The 22477-nt window shown below is 40.5% G+C and overlaps 1 protein-coding gene across 2 annotated transcripts in view; it reads left to right on the forward strand.

Annotated features, from left to right (window-relative positions):
- PLA2G4A (phospholipase A2 group IVA) overlaps positions 1-22477 on the forward strand; it is a 140555-nt gene that overhangs the window by 107578 nt on the left and 10500 nt on the right. For both annotated transcript variants that reach the window (XM_007523792.3, XM_060197867.1), the window contains 6 exons: positions 1279-1416; positions 1505-1597; positions 5987-6058; positions 7822-8064; positions 15315-15499; positions 21948-22143. In XM_007523792.3, coding sequence (XP_007523854.1) covers positions 1279-1416; positions 1505-1597; positions 5987-6058; positions 7822-8064; positions 15315-15499; positions 21948-22143 — 927 coding nt within the window. The remainder of the gene's footprint in view (positions 1-1278; positions 1417-1504; positions 1598-5986; positions 6059-7821; positions 8065-15314; positions 15500-21947; positions 22144-22477) is intronic.

Genomic DNA, 22477 nt, shown 5'->3' on the forward strand with positions numbered 1-22477 from the left:
AACTCACTCAATTAGAAAGCAGCATAGTGGGATTTGAATTCAGAAGTTTGACTCTACAGCCTCTCTTATTAGAATATATATATATATATATTCCAGTAGTCTGAATGGTGGTATATCAGGTAGAGTGCAGGACTTGCAAACATGAGGTCCTGAATTCAATCCCTGATGCCATATATATCAGTGATACTCTGGATCCCTTGTTCACTCTCTGTCTCTCTCTCTCTCTGTCTCTCTCTCTCTCATGAATAAATAGATAAATATATTTAAAAAGCATAAAATATATTCAATACTACTCATCTATTTCTGAAGATATTAAATGTAAACACTTTTTATTTTTTTTACCAGAGCACTGATTATCTCTGGCTTAGGGATTTGAACCTGTGACTTAGAGACTCAGGCGTGAGAGTTTCTTTGCATAACCACTTATGCTATCTACCTCTCCCCAAAACTTTGTATTTTAATCTTGTGAGTTAGAGTAGTAGTTATCAAGCAAAATTAATAAAAGATGAAGGAAAGACAAACATTCAAGAACACTTTCTCCCATTTTCATAGTCTCTGGGTATTATTGGAACGAGTTTGATTTCTTCTTCTATCTCCTTGATAAATTTTACATCTGAATCAGCAGCTACTAGTTTCCCATTGTTTAGAATTAAGATGGATTTAAATTTGCAGGAATCTTTTTGTGTTCTCATGGGTTCATCTGTAAGCCTTCCCTTCACTACTATACAATGCCAGGCGCATAACAGGCATTCATTGCACAATTGACTATATACCGGTACTTGGGTGGAAAGGGAGGTGTATTAACATATTTTGGGGAGCTTTGGAATTGTACCTGTAAGACAACATGGTCTTGTAAAAACAGTTCTTCCTCAATGAAATAAAATAGGCATTTTTAAATGTGCTAAATATGTGGGCCGGGCAAGGGCGTATCTGACTCAGCACACGTTGTTATAATGCTCAAGGATCTGAGTTCAAGCCCCCAGTCCCCCAACTGTAGGGGTAAACTTTCACAAGTGGTAAAACAGTGATGCAGGTGTCTCTCTGTCCCTCTCCTCCTCTCTCCACCCTTCCTCTCACTTTCTCTCTGTCTCTATTCAATAAATAAATAATCAACCGGATAAATAAAATATTTTTTAGAAGGAACTAAGTAAAACTAAAAAAAAAAAATTGTGGTAAATGAAAGTGTCGGTAGAATGATCATGACATTGTTGAAGTGATCTTTAACTGTACATTGCCTTATACTATTTTCATACTAACTATTTTTTTAAATAACTACAGATTGGGTTGAATTTAGTCCATATGAGATCGGCATGGCTAAATATGGTACTTTCATGGCACCTGACTTATTTGGAAGCAAATTTTTTATGGGAAAAGTTGTAAAGAAGTATGAAGAAAACCCTTTGCATTTCTTAATGGGTAAGAGCTGCAAGTCTGTCACGAGTTTGGTTGACTATTTCAAGTCTAGGTGCACCCTAAGTTGTTTTCTATTTTTACTATATTCTAGGTGTCTGGGGAAGTGCCTTTTCTATATTGTTCAACAGAGTCCTGGGAGTTTCTGGCTCACAACATAAAGGTTCCACCATGGAGGAAGAATTAGGTATTGCAAACCATGCTTATATTGATAATAATGATGCTGCATTGACACTTTTCATTGATGTGCAGATAGCACTGAAGACCTTGTAAAATTTGTAAAAGTTTTTATTCTGACATTGAGGTTACAAAATTCATTTTAAAACTGATCTAAAAAAATAATCTTTCCTAGTACATCTCCCTTCTAACACAGTAGCTTTTAATAAAGTAAAATGAAATTTACAAAGCTTGAACAAGTAGTAAGCCCCTCTGAGGACCAGTGGTTTTCATTCATTGTAAAAAATAATACCGTAGGGAAGTTACTGAATGGACTTTTGGGAGCTTTCACTGTAATGGAAATTAGTAAGAGACCAAGTATCTTTTGAGAAGGTGTTGTTGGGATTTATGCTCCACAGGAAGAGGTGAGAGATTTAGGGAGACAGCACATATAGGCTTTTTTTTTTTTTTCCTCCAGGGTTATCACTGGAGCTCGGTGCCAGCATTACGAATCCATTGCTCCTGGAGGCTGTTTTTCCCATTTTGTTGCCCTTGTTGTGGTTGTCATTATTGTTATTGTTGTTATAGCTGTTGTTATTGTTGGATAGGACAGAGAGAAATCGGGAGAGGAGGAGAGAAAGATAGATACCTGCTTCACCGCCTGTGAAGCGACCCCCCCCCCCCCACAGGTGGGGATCTAGGGGCTTGAACTGGGTTCCTTACTCTGGTCCTTGCAGCTTTGCGCCATGTGCACTTAACCTGCTACGCTACTGGGAAGTCCCCATTTCCAAGGTCTTAACGGGGCAGTAGTATGCAGGTGCACGTGACTTCTCAGGGAGGTCTAATTAGGGAGGTTTAATGTCTCAGGTCTGTGGAGATGCGCTTCAGAAAAGTCAAGGTGAACCTTGTGTGGTCAACAGTCTCCTTATCTTAACCCACAGAATTTAACCCTTAGGAGGAAAGGGGCAAACTCAACCTCTATTCAGACTCTGGAACATAAATTTTCTTTGATGAGTAAATTTAACATAAAACAAGTTGTACATTCAGTGCCTGCTCCACACCTGTATTGTAGTCAATACTACATTTTGTTATGGTTATTCCAGCTGACTTTGAGAAGGAGCAGTGAAATGCTAACTTGAATTTGAGCTCCAATGAGTAGGGTCCTGTACCTACTCAGCACACGAGCTCCATGCTGCCTCTTCTCTGTACTGTCTCATACATCTAGCTGAAGAAGTGCTAGGACAGCATAATGATTTCCAGCAGTGCATTCATTCATTTGAAGAATACTTGCATGCTAAAAGATTTTTTGTACAGTTTTTCAACAAGATACCTAATCTTAGTTATTGCAAATGCTGACAGTTGACTTAATTAAGCTTTATAGGCTAAAATAAAGAATGTAATTGTAACATTACCTAAATACAGTGCGCACTGGCTTGAAAGTAGTGTTATCTCTTTTGTAAGGATTGGTTTTTGTAGGGAGTTGGGCGGTGGTGCAGCGGGTTAAGCACACATGGCGCAAAGCTAAAGGACCAGCATAAGGATCCCAGTTCGAGTCCCTGGCTCCCCACCTGTAGGGGAGTCGCTTCACAGGCGGTGAAGTAGGTCTGCAGGTGTCTTACCTTCTCTCCCTCTCTCTGTCTTCCCCTCCTCTCTCCATTTCTCTCTGTCCTATCCAACAATGACGACATCAATAACAACAACAATAATAACTACAACAATAAGAAAAACAATAAGGTGGAGTTGGGCGGTAGTGCAGCGGGTTAAAAGTTTTAAAGTAAAAACACAGAAAAGGTGCTTTACGTTGGACCTTGCTCCTGATCTCCGATTATCATTCAGTTAGCAAGCAACCAAATTTGGTGGAATTCTCTGGCCTCTTCTGCCCTTGATAGCAGAGCCACATTCTTATAAGGCCAAGTACCTTATCCTGAAATGCTCCAACTTGATTTATTTCAATAAATATCGCACCCCAGATGAATATCTTGTTCCCTACTCTTACTTAGTGGAAATGGCAAACTCTTCTTCTGAAAATTATGTAATGATTTCTGGAAAAGAGAGAAAGAAGTACCCCAAGGTATGACGCTGCTTCCCTCTGCTCCTCTGTAGGACAATCCAGATAAAACTAGGGTTTGTTATTTTTCCCTCTTCAGGCAGGAAGAGAATAGGGCTGAAATAACATGTCTGAAGATGAGGGAGTCAGTGGCTTAAGGCCAGGGAAAAGGAGAACATTTACACTGAATTTGTTCAGGGCTTGGAGAGTCTTTGTTTAGAGACTCCCTTTGAAAGCCCATGCTAGGCAGCTTGTTTGCTTGTTCTGCTTGTCAGACTTGGGGGGCTGACCTTGAAAAGTCAGTCAGCAGGAAGTATGTCACCTCAGATTAGGTGCAGATTTCCGGAAATGAGACCAGAGGATACCTGGTGCCCCTTTCATCCACTGGCTGACTGAAGTCTACATCAAACTAAGGTTTCAGAGATGCTTTGGTTCCCCTTGCCCCAACAGTTGAAGACTTTAGGGTAAATGGAATCATAGAAAGGAAACTTGAAATGAAATTCTTCATGGTTTCAAGGAGTTTTGAATGTGAGTTCTCTGTGCTTTTGAGCAGATGAAGTTCACTATTATATTACAGTAATGGGAAAACCAGGTAAATTCAGACTATTTACCTGTTTGTATTGTGGAAAGTTTCTTATAAAAAAAAGACATTTTAGTGAGTCATTTTCTTAAATGGGAGCATGAAATGTAACTGCAAACAATTAATAAAAGAAAGAGAATAGAGGAAGAAGTGCTTAGGAGAGAACATTTTGTTCTACCAAAGTCCATGTACGTGACACCGGGGGCAAGGTGACATCTTAATGTCCCCCTTTTATATACAGCAAAATTACTTTCAGTACTAGTCATTCAATAAAGTGAATAAAACCATTGGCCCATTAACATTTTCTGTTTGAATTCTGTACATGTGGTCCTGCCCATAAGGTGAATTTAAACCTGAGAAACAAGAAGAAAGAAAGAAAGAAAAGGAAACCACATACCTCCCAAATTCCCCAATATTAATTCACTTCCTTTTTCTCTTCTCCTAGTCATGTGTGCACATGCCCCTGATGTTGGTCTAGTAAACACATGCAGAGTGAACCGAGGAAAGCAAATGCCATGTATTGTTCTGTCACTGACCATTGTAAATTTGAATTCATATTCTTACAATTAAAAAAAAAATACAGCTACTGACTACTAGGAGAATCAAGAGCAAGTCTGATTTTTCTGTAAATGATGATTTTAACACTGCACTTTGAAATTTAGGTACTTTTTTATTTGGAAAAAAGACAGTCAATTGTTAGATCTTACTCCTGTCCTTGTTTTTAGGACTTGCGATTTCTATAGTAGTTTTCCTAAACTATTCTAAGGGAACACAAGTTCTTGGAAGCAAAACAAGGAACATTCCCATGGATAATCTTCAGTGACATTGAAAAGTCAAAAGATAACTTAATATTGGCAGCTTTTCTTCATTTTGATGACGTTATTCTGTAGCCTCTTGTAGATTTTGGTTTTAGCCTGCAATTATAGTCAGAGACACTATTTAAACGTTTAAGTCTAGAAATAAAATTATTTTCTGGTTTAACAAGTGCTTCCTGTACTTGCTCCTTCTCTCAGGATTAAGATATAAAGAAATAAAAATAACTCTATATGGGGGGGGGGGCAGGTGGTGGCACAACAGGTTGTGCAAGGACCCAGTCTCCAGCCCCTAGTCCACACCTTCAGAGGGGAAACCTCACAAGTGGTTAATCAGTGTTGCAGGTATTTCTCTCCCTCTCTCTCTCTCCCTCATCCCTCTTGATTTTTCTCTGTCTCTATTCAATAAAAAATGAATTAATAAAATACATTTTAAAATATCTCTATAGATTCATGAATGAATAAATTAAAAAATAACTTTTATGACTGAAAACTTGTATTTCAGTGAGCAGTTGAAAAACAAACACTGGTTAGTCTAATAATAAATGTTGATTTTTTTCTAAATTTACTTTTTAAAAATATTTATTCCATTTTGTTGCCCTTGTTGTTTTATTGTTGTAATAGTTATTATTGTTGTTCTTGATGTTGTCATTGTTGGATAGAACAGAGAGAAATGGAAAGAGGAGGGGAAGACAGAGGTGGGGAGAGAAAGATAGACACCTGCAGACCTGCTTCACCGCCTGTGAAGCGACTCCCCTGCAGGTGGGGAGCTGGGGGCTTGAACCAGGATCCTTACGCTGGTCCTTGCGCTTTGTACCACTTGTGCTTAACCTGCTGCACTACCGCCTGACTCCCAATTTTTCTAAATTTACTTACTGTTTGGGACCATTCTATGGTTTTGCTCAGATGACTTCCTTATAGGAAGTTTCACTATGAAGTTGACATCTAAGTTTCTTCAGTTGTTTTGTTCTCTTTCCACAGAAAATATCACAGCAAAACATATTGTGAGTAACGACAGCTCAGATAGTGATGATGAATCACAAGGACCCAAAGGTAAGAGACTCAACTTCTCCTGTAAAAGGTCTTTCTGAAGGGATGTGGATATCCTCTCTGATTATTTCACTCAATATGCTAATGGTGGGTCTCTGCAGAAACACCAAGGTGATTGAATTGTAGCTTTCATGAAATGCCCTTTGTGATTAGAAAAATGCACAGAACAAACACTTCTTGCTCCTTTTCTTTTAAACATCTCTAAAACATGATTAGTTGTACAAATAGGGAATGTACTGAGACCCAGAGAAGAGATTTGCCTGGGAATTTAAGAATAGGCAAGGGGTGTGTGTGTGTGTGTGTGTGTGTGTGTGTGTGTGTGCGCGCGCGCACGCGCGTATGCGTACATATAGTGGCTTGCTCACTCATGTGTACTTGTGTGGAAGTGTATGGTATTAAATTGCAGGACTTGCATGAATGGCATTCTGTGTTTCATCTCTGACACCACATATAGTGGAGTGATGTCCCTATTAATAAATAGATAAATCCTTAAGCGCACACATTGCTGTGCACAAGGTTGCAGGTTCAAGCCCCTGTTCCCCACCTGCAGGGGGGAAAGCTTCATGAGTGATGGGGCAGGGCTGCAGATATCGCTCTGACTCTCTCCCTCTATGTTTCCCCCTCCCTTCTCAATTCCTCGCTGTCTCTATCCAATGATAAATAAATAAATAAACATTAAAAAATAAATAGATAAATCTTTATAGAAAAAGAAAAAAAGGAAGCTCATCTAGGAACATGCCTGTTTCATCATGTGCGTGACCCAGGTTCCAGCCTGTTCCCTACCACACTGGAGGAAGCTTTGGTGCTGTGGGGTCTTTCCTTCTTTCTCTTCTCTCTCTGTCTCTCTGAACAAGTACAAACTGGAGCAACAAAACGTAACGGTGACAAGCAAGAAAAGGTATAGCCTTTTGTTTTAGTATTATTTCTTATTATCTTTATTTATGTGGTAGAGACAGCCAGAAATTGAGAGAGAAGGGGGAGATAGAGAGGAAGAGAGACAGAGAGACACCTGCAGACCTACTTCACCAATTGTGAAGCTTTCCCCCTGCAGATGGGGACTGGCGGCTAAAACCCGGGTCCTTGCACATTGCAACATGTACGCTCAACCAGCTCACCACGCAACCTCTAAAGTATAGTCTTTTACAACCTAAAGAAAGTTCATGGGTCAAGTGGTGTGACAGGTTGAGTGCACATGTTGCAGTGCACAGGGGCTGGGGTTCAAGCTCCTGCTCCCCATCTGTAGGGGGAAGACTTCATGAACAATGAAGCAGTATTGCAGATGTCTCTCTCTCCTTCTCTATCTCCCCCTTCCCTCTAAATTTCTCTATCTAATAAATAAATAACATATATATGCACATATATATGAATACAGATATATATATATATATAATATATATAACTTTAGGGCCAGGGAGGTGACTCAGCTATGTACATCTATAGATTTATTTAAGTCTGAGACCCTTTATTCAATCTCCAGCACCATATGGACACAAGAAAAACAAAAGCAACACAGACCATCTTAAATAATGAGATGGTGTTCTGCTTTCTGTCTCTCACATAAAAAGAAGGAAAGAAAGCTGTTTAAGGCAAAGTAAAAGCAAGTGATTAACAGACATCTTTGTCATATTCATTTATGCAAATGAGCATTTGTAGCATCAAAGAAACATTAGAACTTCATTGTTAATTTTAATCTAAAATTGCCAAAGAGCATCTGGATTGAAATTGAAGCTGGATCTATATTTCATGATTTTTGTCATTTCCCTTAGGCACTGAAAATGAAGACACTGAACAAGAATATCAAAATGACACCCAAGCCAGTTGGGTCCATCGTATGTTAATGGCCTTGGTGAGTGATTCTACTTTATTCAATACCAGAGAAGGACGTGCAGGCAAGGTGCACAACTTCATGTTGGGCTTAAATCTCAACACCTCCTACCCGCTGTCGCCACTGAGAGACTTCACCACGCAGGATTCCCTGGATGATGACGAGTTGGATGCTGCCGTAACAGGTAAATACACAAAACATCACTTGTGAAAGGTAATCTCGACCACCCTTACTCCTTCTCTAAGAAGAGCAAGAGGTATTTCAATCTATTAATGCTTATTTGAAAGTGAATCCTGAAATTAAGCTCTCTGATAAGGCCTTGTGGAGGAGGAGAAGGTAACCTGAGACTGATAAAATGAGTCAAATTTAACTAGTAGTTAGTATGTGAGAGCTGAATTTAGAAACAGAAGGACAGCCAGAGGGACTCAAATCTTTCGACCTTGCACTTTTGGAACAATCAAGGCTATCTGAGACGACTATGGGTATTTTTCTAGGGAGATGTTTGAGAAGGCATGGTCTTGGAGGTAGAAACATTTGGGGACCTTTATCTCTTTCTAGTTACCCCCAAATCCAGTTCTCCCTCTCTTTGATCCTATATAAAATGCTACCACTATTTGGAGAGGTAGAGGTTAATTTGAAATATTCTTTGACCTCTGATTGTGGCTTTAAATAGCTATAAGACAATATCCTCTTTCAAATTCATATTCATTTATATTCATAAATAACAACTTGCCATCGATGTGTGATGATATATGAATTATTGGGTTCTGGAAGAAAAAAAAACACATTTGGACAGGAAATGGGATAGTTAAGTCATCACAGAAAAATGCGATTGGAATACTGAGGGGCACCTTAGACCCTGTCTGTCTGGATCTCTTACAGAAAACAAGCAAACTCTTGCCTGTGTAAAACTGAAGGGAATCTAAAGTAGAATTAGGCACTTTCCAGATTGTTCCAACTCTTGGAGGAGCTGGCCCCAGGCTGAGCCTGTAGGAATGACTCCAAAAACACCCCCACAAACTCCACTTGGCAACAGAAAGCAGCAAACACAGCCTCTGCCTCATTTCCGCCTTTCTGTTCTCTAGTGGGTGTTTCTCCTTGGCAGACAACACGTCTCAGCACAGCAGGAGCTCCTAGGGGTCTGGTCCTCATCCTGACTTGACTCACCCTGGCCGGTGCTGCTTGCAGCAGGAGTGGGTGGGACACAGCTGCAGGGCCCATTGGGCTCTTTAGTCCATCCCCTCAGATCTCAGAAAAGTCGGTTGAGTTTAAGACTACTTGGTAGGAATCCACTCACTTGTATTTTACCACGTAGCTAAAGTTCCCAGAGTAATTCCCTCTCTCCTTCAGTTTGTCTGGACCCTAAAATTACAAAATTAACCCACTACGAGAGATCTTCCAACAAGAGTCAGAAGAGTCAATGAGATGATCTCAGACTGCATACCTGATTACTGAAGTTATAGAAAAGTGACTGTTTCACTAAAAAGCGTCACTCTTAAGTTAGAAAACTTCAGAAAAATGTTTTTTGTCTGGACTTGTAATAAATAATTGTTAGCTTTCCCACTTGTAACTACCACTTACTAGATTTTCCTTCTGTTTGTAAAAGGCCAACAACTCATTGGTAATTTTATCCAAAACTTAAATTTGCCTTGGTGACTAATTAGTACGTAATAATCTTTCTGATTATGATCTTATCTTGAAATTTCCTACTCAGGCTTACCACGATTATTCTCTTAACTTTCCAGAGGTGATTTCTCAGTCATTTCTGCTCACAAACATTGGCAGGGATCTATGAAAACTTCACAAGCTTTTTCCAGAAAGCTCTCTGCTGTTGTTCTTTGTTTAAGTATCAGAGCTATAAAATACTTGTGAAGATTAGACTTGACATTTGTTGTTGTTTTGGTAGTGCTGCTTTTATGTTTTCAAGTTCAAGGAACATTGCAAGAAGCCACTTTTACCCTGTTGTTTAATCGACAAGAAGTAGATAATCTCTGTACTTTGTTTTATATTTCTGGTATTGAAGTTTAGGGTTGGAGGGAGATCTGATTATATACTTGCCATCCACATTCTTTCCTATGAGCAACCTAAAAGTCTGTTTGGAATAAAGTCAGTGACTATTTTTAAACTCATTGCCAAATTGGAAACACTAAACTACATCATCAATGATGTCACTGTCTTCTGTGGCACGTGACTGAATGTGTCTTCTTTTGAATGAAGTTACATCTCATTTATTTATTTATTTATTTATTTATGTATTTAATTTTATTTATTTATTTTCCCTTTTGTTGCCCTTGTTGTTTTTATTGTTGTAGTTACTATTGTTGTCGTTGTTAGATAGGATAGAGAGAAATGGAGAGAGGAGGAGAAGACAGAAAAGGGGAGAGAAACATAGACACCTGCTGACCTGCTTCACCACCTGTAAAGCAACTCCCCTACAGATGGGGAGCCGGGGGCTTGAAGCGGGATCCTTACGCTGGTCCTTGCACTTCGCGCAATGTGTGCTTAACCTGCTGTGCTACTGCCCAACTCCCATGAAGTTACATCTTATGGATGAATGATGATCATCTTTTTTTTTTAAACCCGCCCCCCCACAAGAGCACTGCTCCTCAGTTTTGGCTTATGGTGGTGCTGAGAATTGAAGCTGGAAGCTTTGGCACCTCTGCAAGAAAGTATTTTTGCATTATCACTATGCTATCTCCCCAAACAAATGATCATCTTTTTAAGGAATGTAGAACATTCAGGGCTACAAATTGTCTTCAGTTACTTGAGAAAAGATGATTGGGAAAGATAGTTGTCATCTTTGCCTACAATTGCTCAGCTGAGCTAGAACTGGGATAACAGCCTCTCAGCATTGAGTAGTCAAAAGCCTTTCCCTTTGACTACACATCCATCCCTGCAGCTCTTGGTCTTATTACTCATAGTTTTGCTAATAATGTAAAAATGGAAGTTTCCTTTGTGTGTACTTGGTTGCTTCTGTTTGACGTCATTACTTAGATGACATGACCCAGACCCATCTGTGGTGTTGCACAGCACACATTTTTCTGCTTCACATTTCTATGACTCCCTAGTAGTTTTGTAATATTTTATAGACTAAGAGTTGTTAGGATTGCTTGATAAAATAACTTTCTTTTAAAAAAGTTTATTATTTGTTCTTAACAGTTTGTTACAAAACTGTAAGATTACAATGTCTAGTTAGTTCCACAACACACCCACCACCAAAGTTCTGGATCCCACCCTCCCTTCTCCCAAACATAACCACTATAGTTCTCGTAAGTCTTACAAGCAATTTGCCTGCTTCTGTTTTGTTTGGAATTTTTTGATAAAATAACTTTCAGTGAAATTTGAGTTTCAAGTCTCTGGTCCTCACTTATAGTGGGGAAGCTTTATAAGCAGTGAAACAGTACTGCAGGTATTTCTTTCTCACTCCCTCACTATTTCTCTCTGTCTCTATGAGAGAAAAAGAAGAAGAAAGGAAAAAGTCCCCCTGGAGCTGTGGAGTTGTGCAGGCACTGAGTCCCAGTGGTAACTCTGGGTTGCTAAATAAATAGTTAAAAAAAATGGCTGCATTTCTGAGTGAACTTACTAAATTGATGAATTGCTTTCTCAGACAAGGTTCATACCTACGTAGTTGATGTTTTTCTTATTCTGATTATTACCAAGTCATAGAAAACTGTATGTGTGGAATAAAAGTCAAAGTGTTATTCACTTAATTCTAATGTACTCTCTAAAAGTAACTATTAATAATTTCTTATGCACTATTCCAGGAGTATTAAATCTGAAACAAAAATATAGTTCTATCATGCACAAACAATTTATAGTAAATTGTTGCTAAAATTTTATCGTAATTCCTATTTGTTACATGGCGACAATACCTTCATTTAGTTAAAAATACTAATTATTCATTATCAGTCTCTTATTTTTTGCATCCCCCAGTTAGCAAAACCTCAGATTTTTTTTTTTATCTAGCATAATATTATGATGGGAAAATGCTACATTTTTATTCATCCTATGATAACTTTGTTTAGATAGATTAAAATTTGAGCCTTTTTGGTTTTTTTTTAATTTCTTTATTAGGGAATTAATGTTTTACATTTAATAAGATTTGAGCCTTTTTGAATTAGAACAACTTCTGAGTCTAAGCTGAGATCTATTACTAGATCTTGCAGACAATCTTTTGAAAATAGGATAAATAATGAGATAAGGAAACTCCTTTCATTTCTCTCTTTTTAAAAATCTTTATTTATTGGGTAGAAACAGCCAGAAATTGAGAAGGAAGAAGGTGATAGAGAGGGAGAGAGACAAAGAGACACCTGTAGCACTGCTTCACCACTTGCAAAGCTTTCCCCCTGCAGGTGGGGACCAGGGGCTCGAACTGGGGTGGGTCCTTGTGCACTGTAACATGTGCACTCAACCAGGTGCAGCACCACCCGGCCTCCTCTCACTTTTTAATTTAAAATAGTTGTGTCCTGGAGAAGCTACTCATTAACAGTGTATTTCTTTCCTGTTTACTCCTGTGTTTATGTGATGCACAGTGACATAATCCATCTGGAATACAGAATCAAGATGTTACTTAATTCAGGCTAGATTTCAAGACACAAGTATCTAAATATTTGTACATTGTAAACTCAATCTGTGTGATGTGTTTATAAAATGACCCTCACAAATACGCATAGTTTAACTTCATTAAGAGAATGTTGCATAATTATAAAATCATAGTGTGCTTCCTTCCATACCAAGGAATCTGCTTCACTCAGTCAGAGAGTCAGTCAGTCAGTCAGTCAGTCAGTCAGTCAGTCAGTCACTCACTCACTCACTCGCTCGCTCACTCATTTGTTTGGGAATTGTGTCGGACGGACTGGGTATCCACCTGGGACATAGAAAACCTTTATTTATTTATTTTACTTCACCTACCTTTGTGTTGAGCCTATGACCTTATTCTTGTTTACACTCAACCCACCCTCCGCTGAGCTTGTTTTTAGGCATACTAATTTTCATTTAAGAGTATTCATTCATGTTTCCCTCTTGCCTTCAGCTGTTCTGGGCAGTACAATACACCCTAGCTGTAAACTTTTCATCTTATTTTCATAAGCATTCCTCATTAGTCTTTCTAATAGCTATCTGCTATTCAGTATTTAGAGATTAACATTTTTATAAGTATAAGCCAAGAGAAACAAGGCTTTGTGAACTGTAGAATCTTGGATATTAATATTTTCTCTAGTAACTAAGTCCAAATCTACAACTGTTTCAATTTATTGAATAAACTTTATGGCTAGTTGTCTCATTGATGTCTTAATTTCAGCTTTTATTGTTAAGGTTTGTGGATTTCATTGGACAATAAGAGTTTTAAAAGTTGCCTTCCTTTGGAATCTCTTGCTGTTAAAATGAAACAAGAAAAATTGGTTATGAGAGGATTATGCTCAGTATGGTTTTCACTTCGTAATGTATGAAGTGAAAATAACACATTTTCCTAGAAGCATTATGCTTTTTAAATATAGTGCTGATAATGGTTTTATGTGATAGCTATTAGCTATATTTTATGGGTGATTCTGTAAATACACAACCAGTCTGACCCTCTAGTTGTTGTTGTTGTTGTTTTGGTGGTGGTTGTTGTTTCAAATATGAAAATGTCTGCCAAATAGAATTTGAGAGCTCACTCAAAGGTTACATCACATGTCTGTGTAAACACCTCTACTCTCCGTCCTGCTTTAACCAGCCTGCTTTCACTTAGCTCATCTTCTTCCCAACAAAGCAAGTGAAACCAGTGAGGACAAGGGCTATATAGAACGAAACAACTGCATGTCTTTCATTTTCATTTAGGTTAGAGTCTCTTCTGACCCCACTTCTCTTTCCTCCAAACATGCAGTAGGAGCGTAGCACATCAATGGGAGAGCATCATGGTCCCAAGATTATTTTTCTAATAATGTGGGTGGCTTGCCACCCCTTCTCCAGTAAACTCCATGTCATCTTAGCCCGTTGTCCTCTACTAGAGCCACTCTGAACTCCTTGCTGCTCCTCAGACACATGGGGCCTTATACTGCCTGTATGGTTTTCCTCCCTTTTCTGGGAAGATATGCCACCAGCACACACACACAACCCCCCAAAACCCCTGAGACATCCAGTTTTTTCAATTTTTTTTTTATAAAATGGAAATATTGATAAGACCATAGGATAAGAGGGGTACAATTCCCACCACCAGAACTCCCTATCCCATGCCCTCCCTTGAAAGCTTTCCTATTCTTTATCCCTCTGGAAGCATGGACCCAGGATCATTATGGGATGAAGAAGGTGAAAGGTCTGGCTTCTGTAATTGCTTCCCCATTGAACATGGGTGTTGGCAGGTCAATCCATACTCCCAGCCTGTCTCTCTCTTTCCCTAGTGGGGCAGAGGATCTGGGGAAGCAGGGCTCCAGGACACATTGCTGGGGTCATCTGTCCAGGGAAGTCTGTTTGGCATGATGGTAGCATCTGGAACCTGGTGGCTGAAAAGGAGTTAAGGTAGAAAGCAGAACAAATTGTTGACTAATGATGAACCTAAAGGCAAGAATATTGTAGTTGAAGATTTGGGGTCTCTGTTTTGGAAAAAGCTGGTAGGTCTATTTTAGGTCTATTCTAAGGGGCCCGTGACTTCACTAGTTTTTTCCTGAGCCTGACAAGATAACATGCAAGTGAACCCAAGATATTGTCTGGGAAGATGGAAATAGGACTAGAAATAGGACTAGAAAGAAAGAGTTGGAAATAGGACTAGAAAGCTGGATCAGGGAAGAGAGTAGCTCCCAAATATGGGGAAAGTATATAAATACTGTTAAGTGTAAACCCCATCGATTTGATCTGGGGCCCATATTCAGCACAGGAGCCTATGTAACCTCTGCACTCAGCTCATTTCTTTCCATAGAGCAGAGCATCTAATGGGAGTTAATCCCTGTCATAGTATATAAGCATGTACTGTTTTCATCACTGTATTTATCATTTCTTAAACTCTAATGTGAGATAAGTGTCCCACTTAGTCTTTAAAGCTGCTGCCTCATTGGATTAATTTCTTTAGCCTGCTGTCACAGATGAAGGAACTGATCTGTAAAGACAATAATTAGGTCTGGGAGATGGATCACCTGGGAGACGACACATTTTGCCATGCGTGAGCACCCAGGGTTTGAGCCCCTGGCGTCCTCTGGGAAGCTTCACAAATAGGGAAACTGAGCTATATTGTCTCTCCTTCTTTCTGAGAAATCATGCAGGTGGTACCTCAGTGGCATAAATAAATGAAATAATTTACAATTATTGAAGTAGGGTGCATGCCTAGCTCTGCAGGTCCCCAAGACCTGAGGGTCTACACATGTGGAATATTTTCTCATAAATTGTTTTATCTTGTAAATGACATTAGCTGGTTATTCAATTTTCTTTATTTCTTTTTTTTTTTTTCTTTTCATTTGTTTAAAGATCCTGATGAATTTGAGCGGATATATGAGCCCCTGGATGTCAAAAGTAAAAAGATTCACGTCGTGGACAGTGGCCTTACATTTAATCTGCCTTACCCATTGATCCTGAGGCCTCAGAGAGGAGTGGATCTCATCATCTCCTTTGATTTTTCTGCAAGACCCAGTGACACTAGTCCCCCATTCAAGGTGAGGAGAGCTGACATCTCACAGTGAAATCCCTTCTTTCACATGCCTTGCAGATAGCTGGTTTCTCTTGACCACAACCTTATCCTTGAAGTGACTTTTCTATGTATTTTTTTTAACTTAGTCTTGTGGGGTCAGGTGGTAGTGAAGTGGGTTAAGCGCCCATGCACATATGGTGCAAAGCACAAGGACCAGTATAAGGATCCCGGTTCAAGCCCCTGGCTCCCCACCTGCAGGGAGGACGCTTCACAGGCATTGAAGCAGGTCTGCAGGTGTCTGTCTTTCTCTCCCCCTCTCTGTCTTCCCCTCCTCTCTCCATTTCTCTCTGTTCTATCCAACAACAACAGCAATGACAACATTAAGGGTAACAACAAAATGGGGAAAATGGCCTTCAGGAGCAGTGGATTTGTAGTGCAGGCACTGAGCCCCAGCAATAACCCTAGAGGCAAAAAAAAAAAAAAAAAACCCAAACAACTTAGTCTTAATTGATCTGACATTGCTTTACAATATAATAAAATTTCAGACATTATGTGTGTGTGTGTGTGTCTAAGGCTCACCACACCCACTAACAAAGTTCCAGTGCTAGCCCAACAGAGACCTCTCCACCCGCACCCCCCACTATACTTTTCAGAGTATAAATATAATTCTTGTTATTACTTTTTGAAAGTTCATGTGCTTTAGTTATTTATGGTCCACAAATGACTGAAACCATCCTGGGATTGTCTTCCACTTCCTGACTGATTTCATTTAGCATAGTCATCTCCAGCTTCAGCCATGTTGTCCTGAAAGGTGGGATGCCATTCTTCCTAATGGCAGACTGGTAATAATTCTGTTTCTAAAACACAGACCCCTCTTCTCCTTTAAGAAGCCGAAAAGTGCCACACATTGTTTGCAGTGTTGTATGTGCTTCAGGACCACAAGTTCAGGCCTCTGAAAATGTCACAGACCACATCATACCCACTGCCAAGTACATGCTCCCCCACTTCCCTATAGCCCACTGAGCTCTCCACCTTCTGTTCCCTTCCTCTGTTCCCCTTTGATAACTTCAGTTCTGCAGTCAGAACCCCAAAGTTTGTCTTGCTTTAGTTTTGTCTCTTCATTCGCTTTATTTCTGTATATTGCACAGATGAGTGAAATCTGCTGGTATTTGTTCTTGTGATTGCTTTCACTTAGCGTAAACCCTCTAGTTTTTTTTTTTTTTAATTATTTCTTTTTTGAGAATTTATTATTTTATCTCCAGGGTTATTGCTGGGACTCAGTGCCTGCACTATGAATTCACTGCTCCTAGAGGCCATTTTTTCCCTTTTGTTGCCCTTTTTGTTTATAGTTGTTATTATTATTATTGTTACTGTTGGATAGGACAGAGAGAAATGGAGAGAAGAGGGGAAGACAGAGAGGGGGAGAGAAAGATACCTGCAAACCTGCTTCAGTGCCTGTAAAGCAATCCCCCTGTAGGTGGGGAGCCGGGGGCACGAACTAGGATCCTTATGCCAGTCCTTGCGCTTTGCGCCACGTACGCTCAATCCACTGTGCCACCACCTGCTGGGAAATTGTGCAGATGCAGTCACATATGCCATGTTGTGTCCTCAGGGCACTGTCTATTCCCGGAGATAGCTGGAGTGCTTTGGTTGCTCCTCCCCCTTCCCATTCTCATGAGAGTTATTATCCTACCCTGGAGTGCTATGGTTACTCCTCCCCCTTCCCATTCTTGAGAGAGCTATTCCCATAAAAGCCCTCCTTCTTCCACTCCTTTCTCTCTTGCCTGCCTTTCACTTCTGTGGTTAGACGCAGGGAAGGTTGCTGTGCGAGGCGGCCATTTTTGCTACCTCCACGTGGCCCAGACTGCTGCTCTCTCACCCAACTCTGAGGTGCCAGCGCAAATAAAGGATTGAGTTTTCTTTCTGCTCCAAACCACCTTTTTCTGCATCCTGCCGCCGCAAGTGATACCTGCAGACCTGCTTCACCACTTATGAAGCGACTCCCTGTCACTTGCGGCAGCAGTGTGGCCCAGAGCAAAATGGTCCAGAGACAGAGAAACTGTCTCATGATGAAACAGTAGAGGCTTTGGCAAACCTCTTCATAAGTAGAAAGGCAAACCATGTCGGATGGGTAGCCAAGTTTACTTATCTGGGGGATGGGTGGGTTAGGTCCCACGGAGGTGCCGGTCCCTGTTTCAGGCGCCATTATGTCGGACTAAGCTTCACTGACAGGAGACAGACGACCATGGCTGAGTGGTATGCAGATCAGTCTTTATTCATGCGGAATACAGCACAATCTAAGCCAACTAAAACTTAACTAAAATCACAATCTTGTCCTTATATATATACTTGCCAAGTAGGGTGTAAACAGGATGTGATGTAGAGAGGGTGGAGCGAAAAGTGACTGGTACAAATCAGGGTGTACTATGAGAGGGGGCGGAGCAAAAAGACATCATGAACCAGTGGGGATTAAACCAATGCCCTGCAGGCAGGGTAGTGCTTAGTTAACAGTGGTTATGTAAATAGAATACAGTGTTAAGTAGGGGGGAATTAAACCAATGAAACAGAAGGGGTTTTTGGAAGCAGAATTAGAAGCATACCAACAACGACCCAGCCCCCAAACCCTGCAGTTTTATCCATCTTGTCATGAATGACAAGCTTTCCTTTTTTTAATCTGAGTAGTATTCCATTGTGCAGATATACCACACAAAATCACTTTAATTAGTGTGAATTCATTATGGACTAGTCTGTGGAAATCTGAAGTTTCCAGGTTGCCAAAGGACAGCCGAAGTGGATAGTTAAATTACAACACAGTTCTGGCACATATTTACATAGATAATTTGTGAAGTAGCAATTTTTCTAATAATGTGGTGGGTGCCAGAGATTGAATTCAGGAACTTGCATGTGCACTCTGCTACTGAGCCATCTCCTAGCGCCCCCCCCCCTTTTTTAATTTTATACTTTTTTGAGAGAGAAGAGGAATGAAGAGGAGAAAGAGAAGAGAGAGAGCCAACAGCATTACTCCACCATCCGTGGAATCCCAACTGTCACCATTTCTTTCTTGTGCTTCTATGTGGTGCCGGAGTTGAAACCCAGGCCCTCACAAGTGAAAGAATGTGTTTACCCACTGAGTCACCCCTCCCCTACCCCCCACATAATGTGCCCTTTGCTTGCTGAATTCTTGTAAAATACTCTTTTTAAATTGCTATTTTCTACTCATTTTGTCATTATTTCTCAGTCTTTACAAAGAGATGAAACATCAAAGAAGAGAAGGGGTTTTCATCCTGGTGACCCTCTGTGGAGTCATAAGCTCTGAATCTTTTCCACCTCAAATTCATATAGGGAAAGGGAAAGTCTCCGTTGCTTCCTGATTCCTGAATAAAGTATTTAAAAATAGCTCAGTCTTTTACCTCATGAAATTCCCTTTTCTTTTCCTCCTTGAATCCACACATCATTGGTCATACCCTTAGTCATGTTTATAAACATTAGCTGTTTCTATTCTTTGTTCTCACGAAATTGTCCCACAGGGGTCAACTTTTGGTTTTATTTTGAATAATCTATGAATAATTATGAACAATGCTAGCCAAGAAATTACAAGTGAATAATTTATTTAGGCAAGGGGAAAGGAGTGAGACCTTTTCCCTCAAGTTTCAAAGAAGATATTCATACACATATGGGACTTTTAGTGAAATGTAATCAGATTAGCTTCATAGTATATGAGACAGAGGCTCAATACACTTTCAAGTCTTTGTTTTCCCAGCTTTTTATGTCTTTGTAAATGGTGTTAATAATGGAGTAACTTGAACTCATGGCAATTAAGAAAGTACCTAATACTAAAAAAGTATGTTATTTTCGATTTAAAGTGATTTTCTTAATTAAATCTCACTGGAATCTTTTTCCTTTCTTTCTGCCCCCCCCTCTTCCCGATCTTCCTCATTTCTTTCTTTTTTTCTTTTCAGAGAACTGAGACATTAGAGAGCAGTATCTGGGAATGAAACCAGGGTTTTATGCATATGCTGTGCCACTGCTGAGCAGCTCTCCCAGATCGACGTGAGGAATGGGGGAGTAGGGAGGGGGGAGAGAGGGAGAGCAAGCAGGAGAGATACCATAGCATCAGAGCTTCCCCCCCAGTGGTGTGGCATTCCCATGTGGTGCTGGGGCTCTGATCTGAGCTGTGCACATAGCAAGGCAGACACCCTAGTAGGTAAGCTAACTCTCTGGCTTCCCAAGTTTTTCTTTTTTCAAAAAAATATTATTTTATTATTATTATTATTTTCTTTTAAAAAATATTTATTTTCCCTTTTGTTGCCCTTGTTGTTTTTCATTGTTGTCGTAGTTATTATTGTTGTTGATGTTGATGTCGTCGTTGTTAGATAGGACAGAGAGAAATGGAGAGAGGAGGGGAAGACAGAGAGGGGGAAAGAAAGACAGACACCTGCAGACCTGCTTCACTGCCTGTGAAGTGACTCCCTTGCAGGTGGGGAGCTGGGGGCTCGAACCAGGATCCTTACGCCGGTCCTTGCGCTTTGTGCCAAGTTTTTCTTTTTTAATACAAGATGTCATTTGCTCCTCATAGCCATCCCGAAGAAGACCACAGTACTACTTTTCTTTGACTGTGGTATGAGTTGCTGAGAATGAGGAATAGGTGAAATGCAAATGAAGTGGCGGGGTGGGGGGGGCGGTGCTGCTATTTCAGGGAGAATAAACCACCTGAATGTGGACTCTATTTGTTTGCTGTCACTTTACAGCCCCTGTGCTGTGGGAGGGGGGAGGGGCAGTACCTGGGCATGCATCAGTGTTCCAGATCATTCCCCACTGTTGGGCTGGGGCACAGGGGAGCTGATCGCCAGCTGGCAAGGCAAGGTGTCTCAAGCCAGAAATCACATTCTCTCCCTCTGCCATCCTGCACTGTAACCTTCCCCCAGACTATGCCAGCTCCCAGAACTCAAAGGCAGCCTCTGTCTTATGCCTCAAACACAGCAGGTGTTCCTTGAAAAGTTGTATAGACGAACATTTGAAGACATAGGCCAGCTCCCCCACATTTCAGAGCATTTATTGCTTTTCAAAGAAAACTTTTATTTATAAAAGTGAGAACAAGGACAACTACAGCACCACTGCTGCATATGCCATGCGAGGCAATGAAATCTGGGGCCTCACATAGGCAAGACCTTTGCTCCACCGCTGGGCTGTTTCCCAGCCTGCCTTCTTTCCTTCCCCTTGATCATCACTTGTCTTGGATTTCTATTGTGCTGTTCATTTCCAAACAGGTTTATTTCTTCTTTTTTTTTTTTTAGATTTAAAAAATTTATATATTTCATTTATTCCCTTTTGTTGCTCTTGTTGTTTTTCTTATTGTTGTAGTTGTTGTTGTTGTTGTTACTGATGTCGTCATTGTTGGATAGGACAGAGAGAAATGGAGAGGGGAGGGGAAGACAGAGAGGAGGAGACAAAGACAGACACCTGCAGACCTGCTTCACCACCTGTGAAGCGACTTCCCTGCAGGTGGGAAGCCGGGGGCTCAAACCTGGATCCTTACGCCGGTCCTTGTGCTTTGCACCACGTGCGCTTAACCCACTGTGCTACCGCCCGACTCCCCAGATTTATTTCTGTGAAAGAAAAAGAACCCCTGCCCATGGTCAGAGCCAGCTCGGTTGCTCAGCCCTCTGACTCCAGTGTCTGCATGTTTTTCAAGGTGACACCTGGCTTCTTTGTCTTACCCCTACTCCTCCTGACTGTATTTAAATAGGAAGCAGCTTTCCTCACTACACCTTGCCACATGTATTCTTTGTGTGCTGATCACTGCCTCTTGTCCATATTACATGGGGGAGGGGGGTTTGCCTATATGTCTTCTCCTCTGGAGAATGGACATTCTTCTTACCATAGTCATGCAGTCTGTCCATTAACTCTCTCTGGCTTACATCTATCTGACCACTGCACAGATCCTTAACACCTACAGGTCAGGAGTTCAGCTTCTTTTCATAAACAGAAGCTGGAAAAAAGCTTACTCAGAGAAATTCAAATATTTTGCACACATAGAACTTATAATATTCATTTTGTGGAGGAGATACAGGTCACTATCTGAGTACCTCTCATTCTGCTTCATTAGATTTTTTTTTAATTTCAGAGGGTTAAAAAAACATTCACATGACTTATCCAACCCCCAACCCCATATTTTTTTCCTCTAGTAATTCTACCAACATAAAATCATGCAACTCAGCTCATCATTTTTTTTTTTTTTTCAAATGCCACTTACCAAGCTAGGCCCTTGACAATAACTGACCTACCTACAATGAGGTTTGTGAGGTTGGCCTATGATATCATCATATATTATCTCCTCCTGTTCTAGTAAGAGATAAACAGCACAGTTTATCTTACTCTGTTTACGTGCAGTAGACCTGATAGTGACTAGATGATGACTAGACCAACTAAACACACAAAGGCTGAAAGTTTCCAAATGTCTCTCTCTTTCCTAGGAGCTTCTACTTGCAGAAAAGTGGGCTAAAATGAACAAGCTCCCTTTTCCAAAAATCGATCCGTATGTGTTTGATCGGGAAGGGTTGAAAGAATGCTATGTTTTTAAGCCCAAGAACCCTGATGTGGAAAAAGATTGCCCAACCATCATCCATTTTGTTCTAGCCAACATCAACTTCAGAAAATACAAAGCTCCAGGTATGTTGGGAACTTATCTTCTGTAATGGAGATATCTGATAAAAGTGATAAAGGGCTGGAGACAGACAACAAAGAAATGCTACTAAGTCAGTCACCACAAGGGCTTAATCCATCTGGGAAACTTGAAAATGGAATAGGGTCTAAAGTCCAGAATCATCCTCCCCACTTAGCACAGAAGAGACAGGGGAATTGGAGTATTTACATATCAGCTCCAGAGAGCCTTTGGTAGACTGCTGCCTGGGATGGAGTGTTAGTTACTTGGATTTTTAGCCTGCTTGCTGTTGGTGAGCAAAGCATGGCTGCAGGGAGCTTCAGAGAGGCAGGTGCTGGCCAA

This window comes from Erinaceus europaeus, chromosome 9, assembly GCF_950295315.1.
Source record: "Erinaceus europaeus chromosome 9, mEriEur2.1, whole genome shotgun sequence".
In the NCBI taxonomy this organism is placed as follows: domain Eukaryota; kingdom Metazoa; phylum Chordata; class Mammalia; order Eulipotyphla; family Erinaceidae; genus Erinaceus; species Erinaceus europaeus.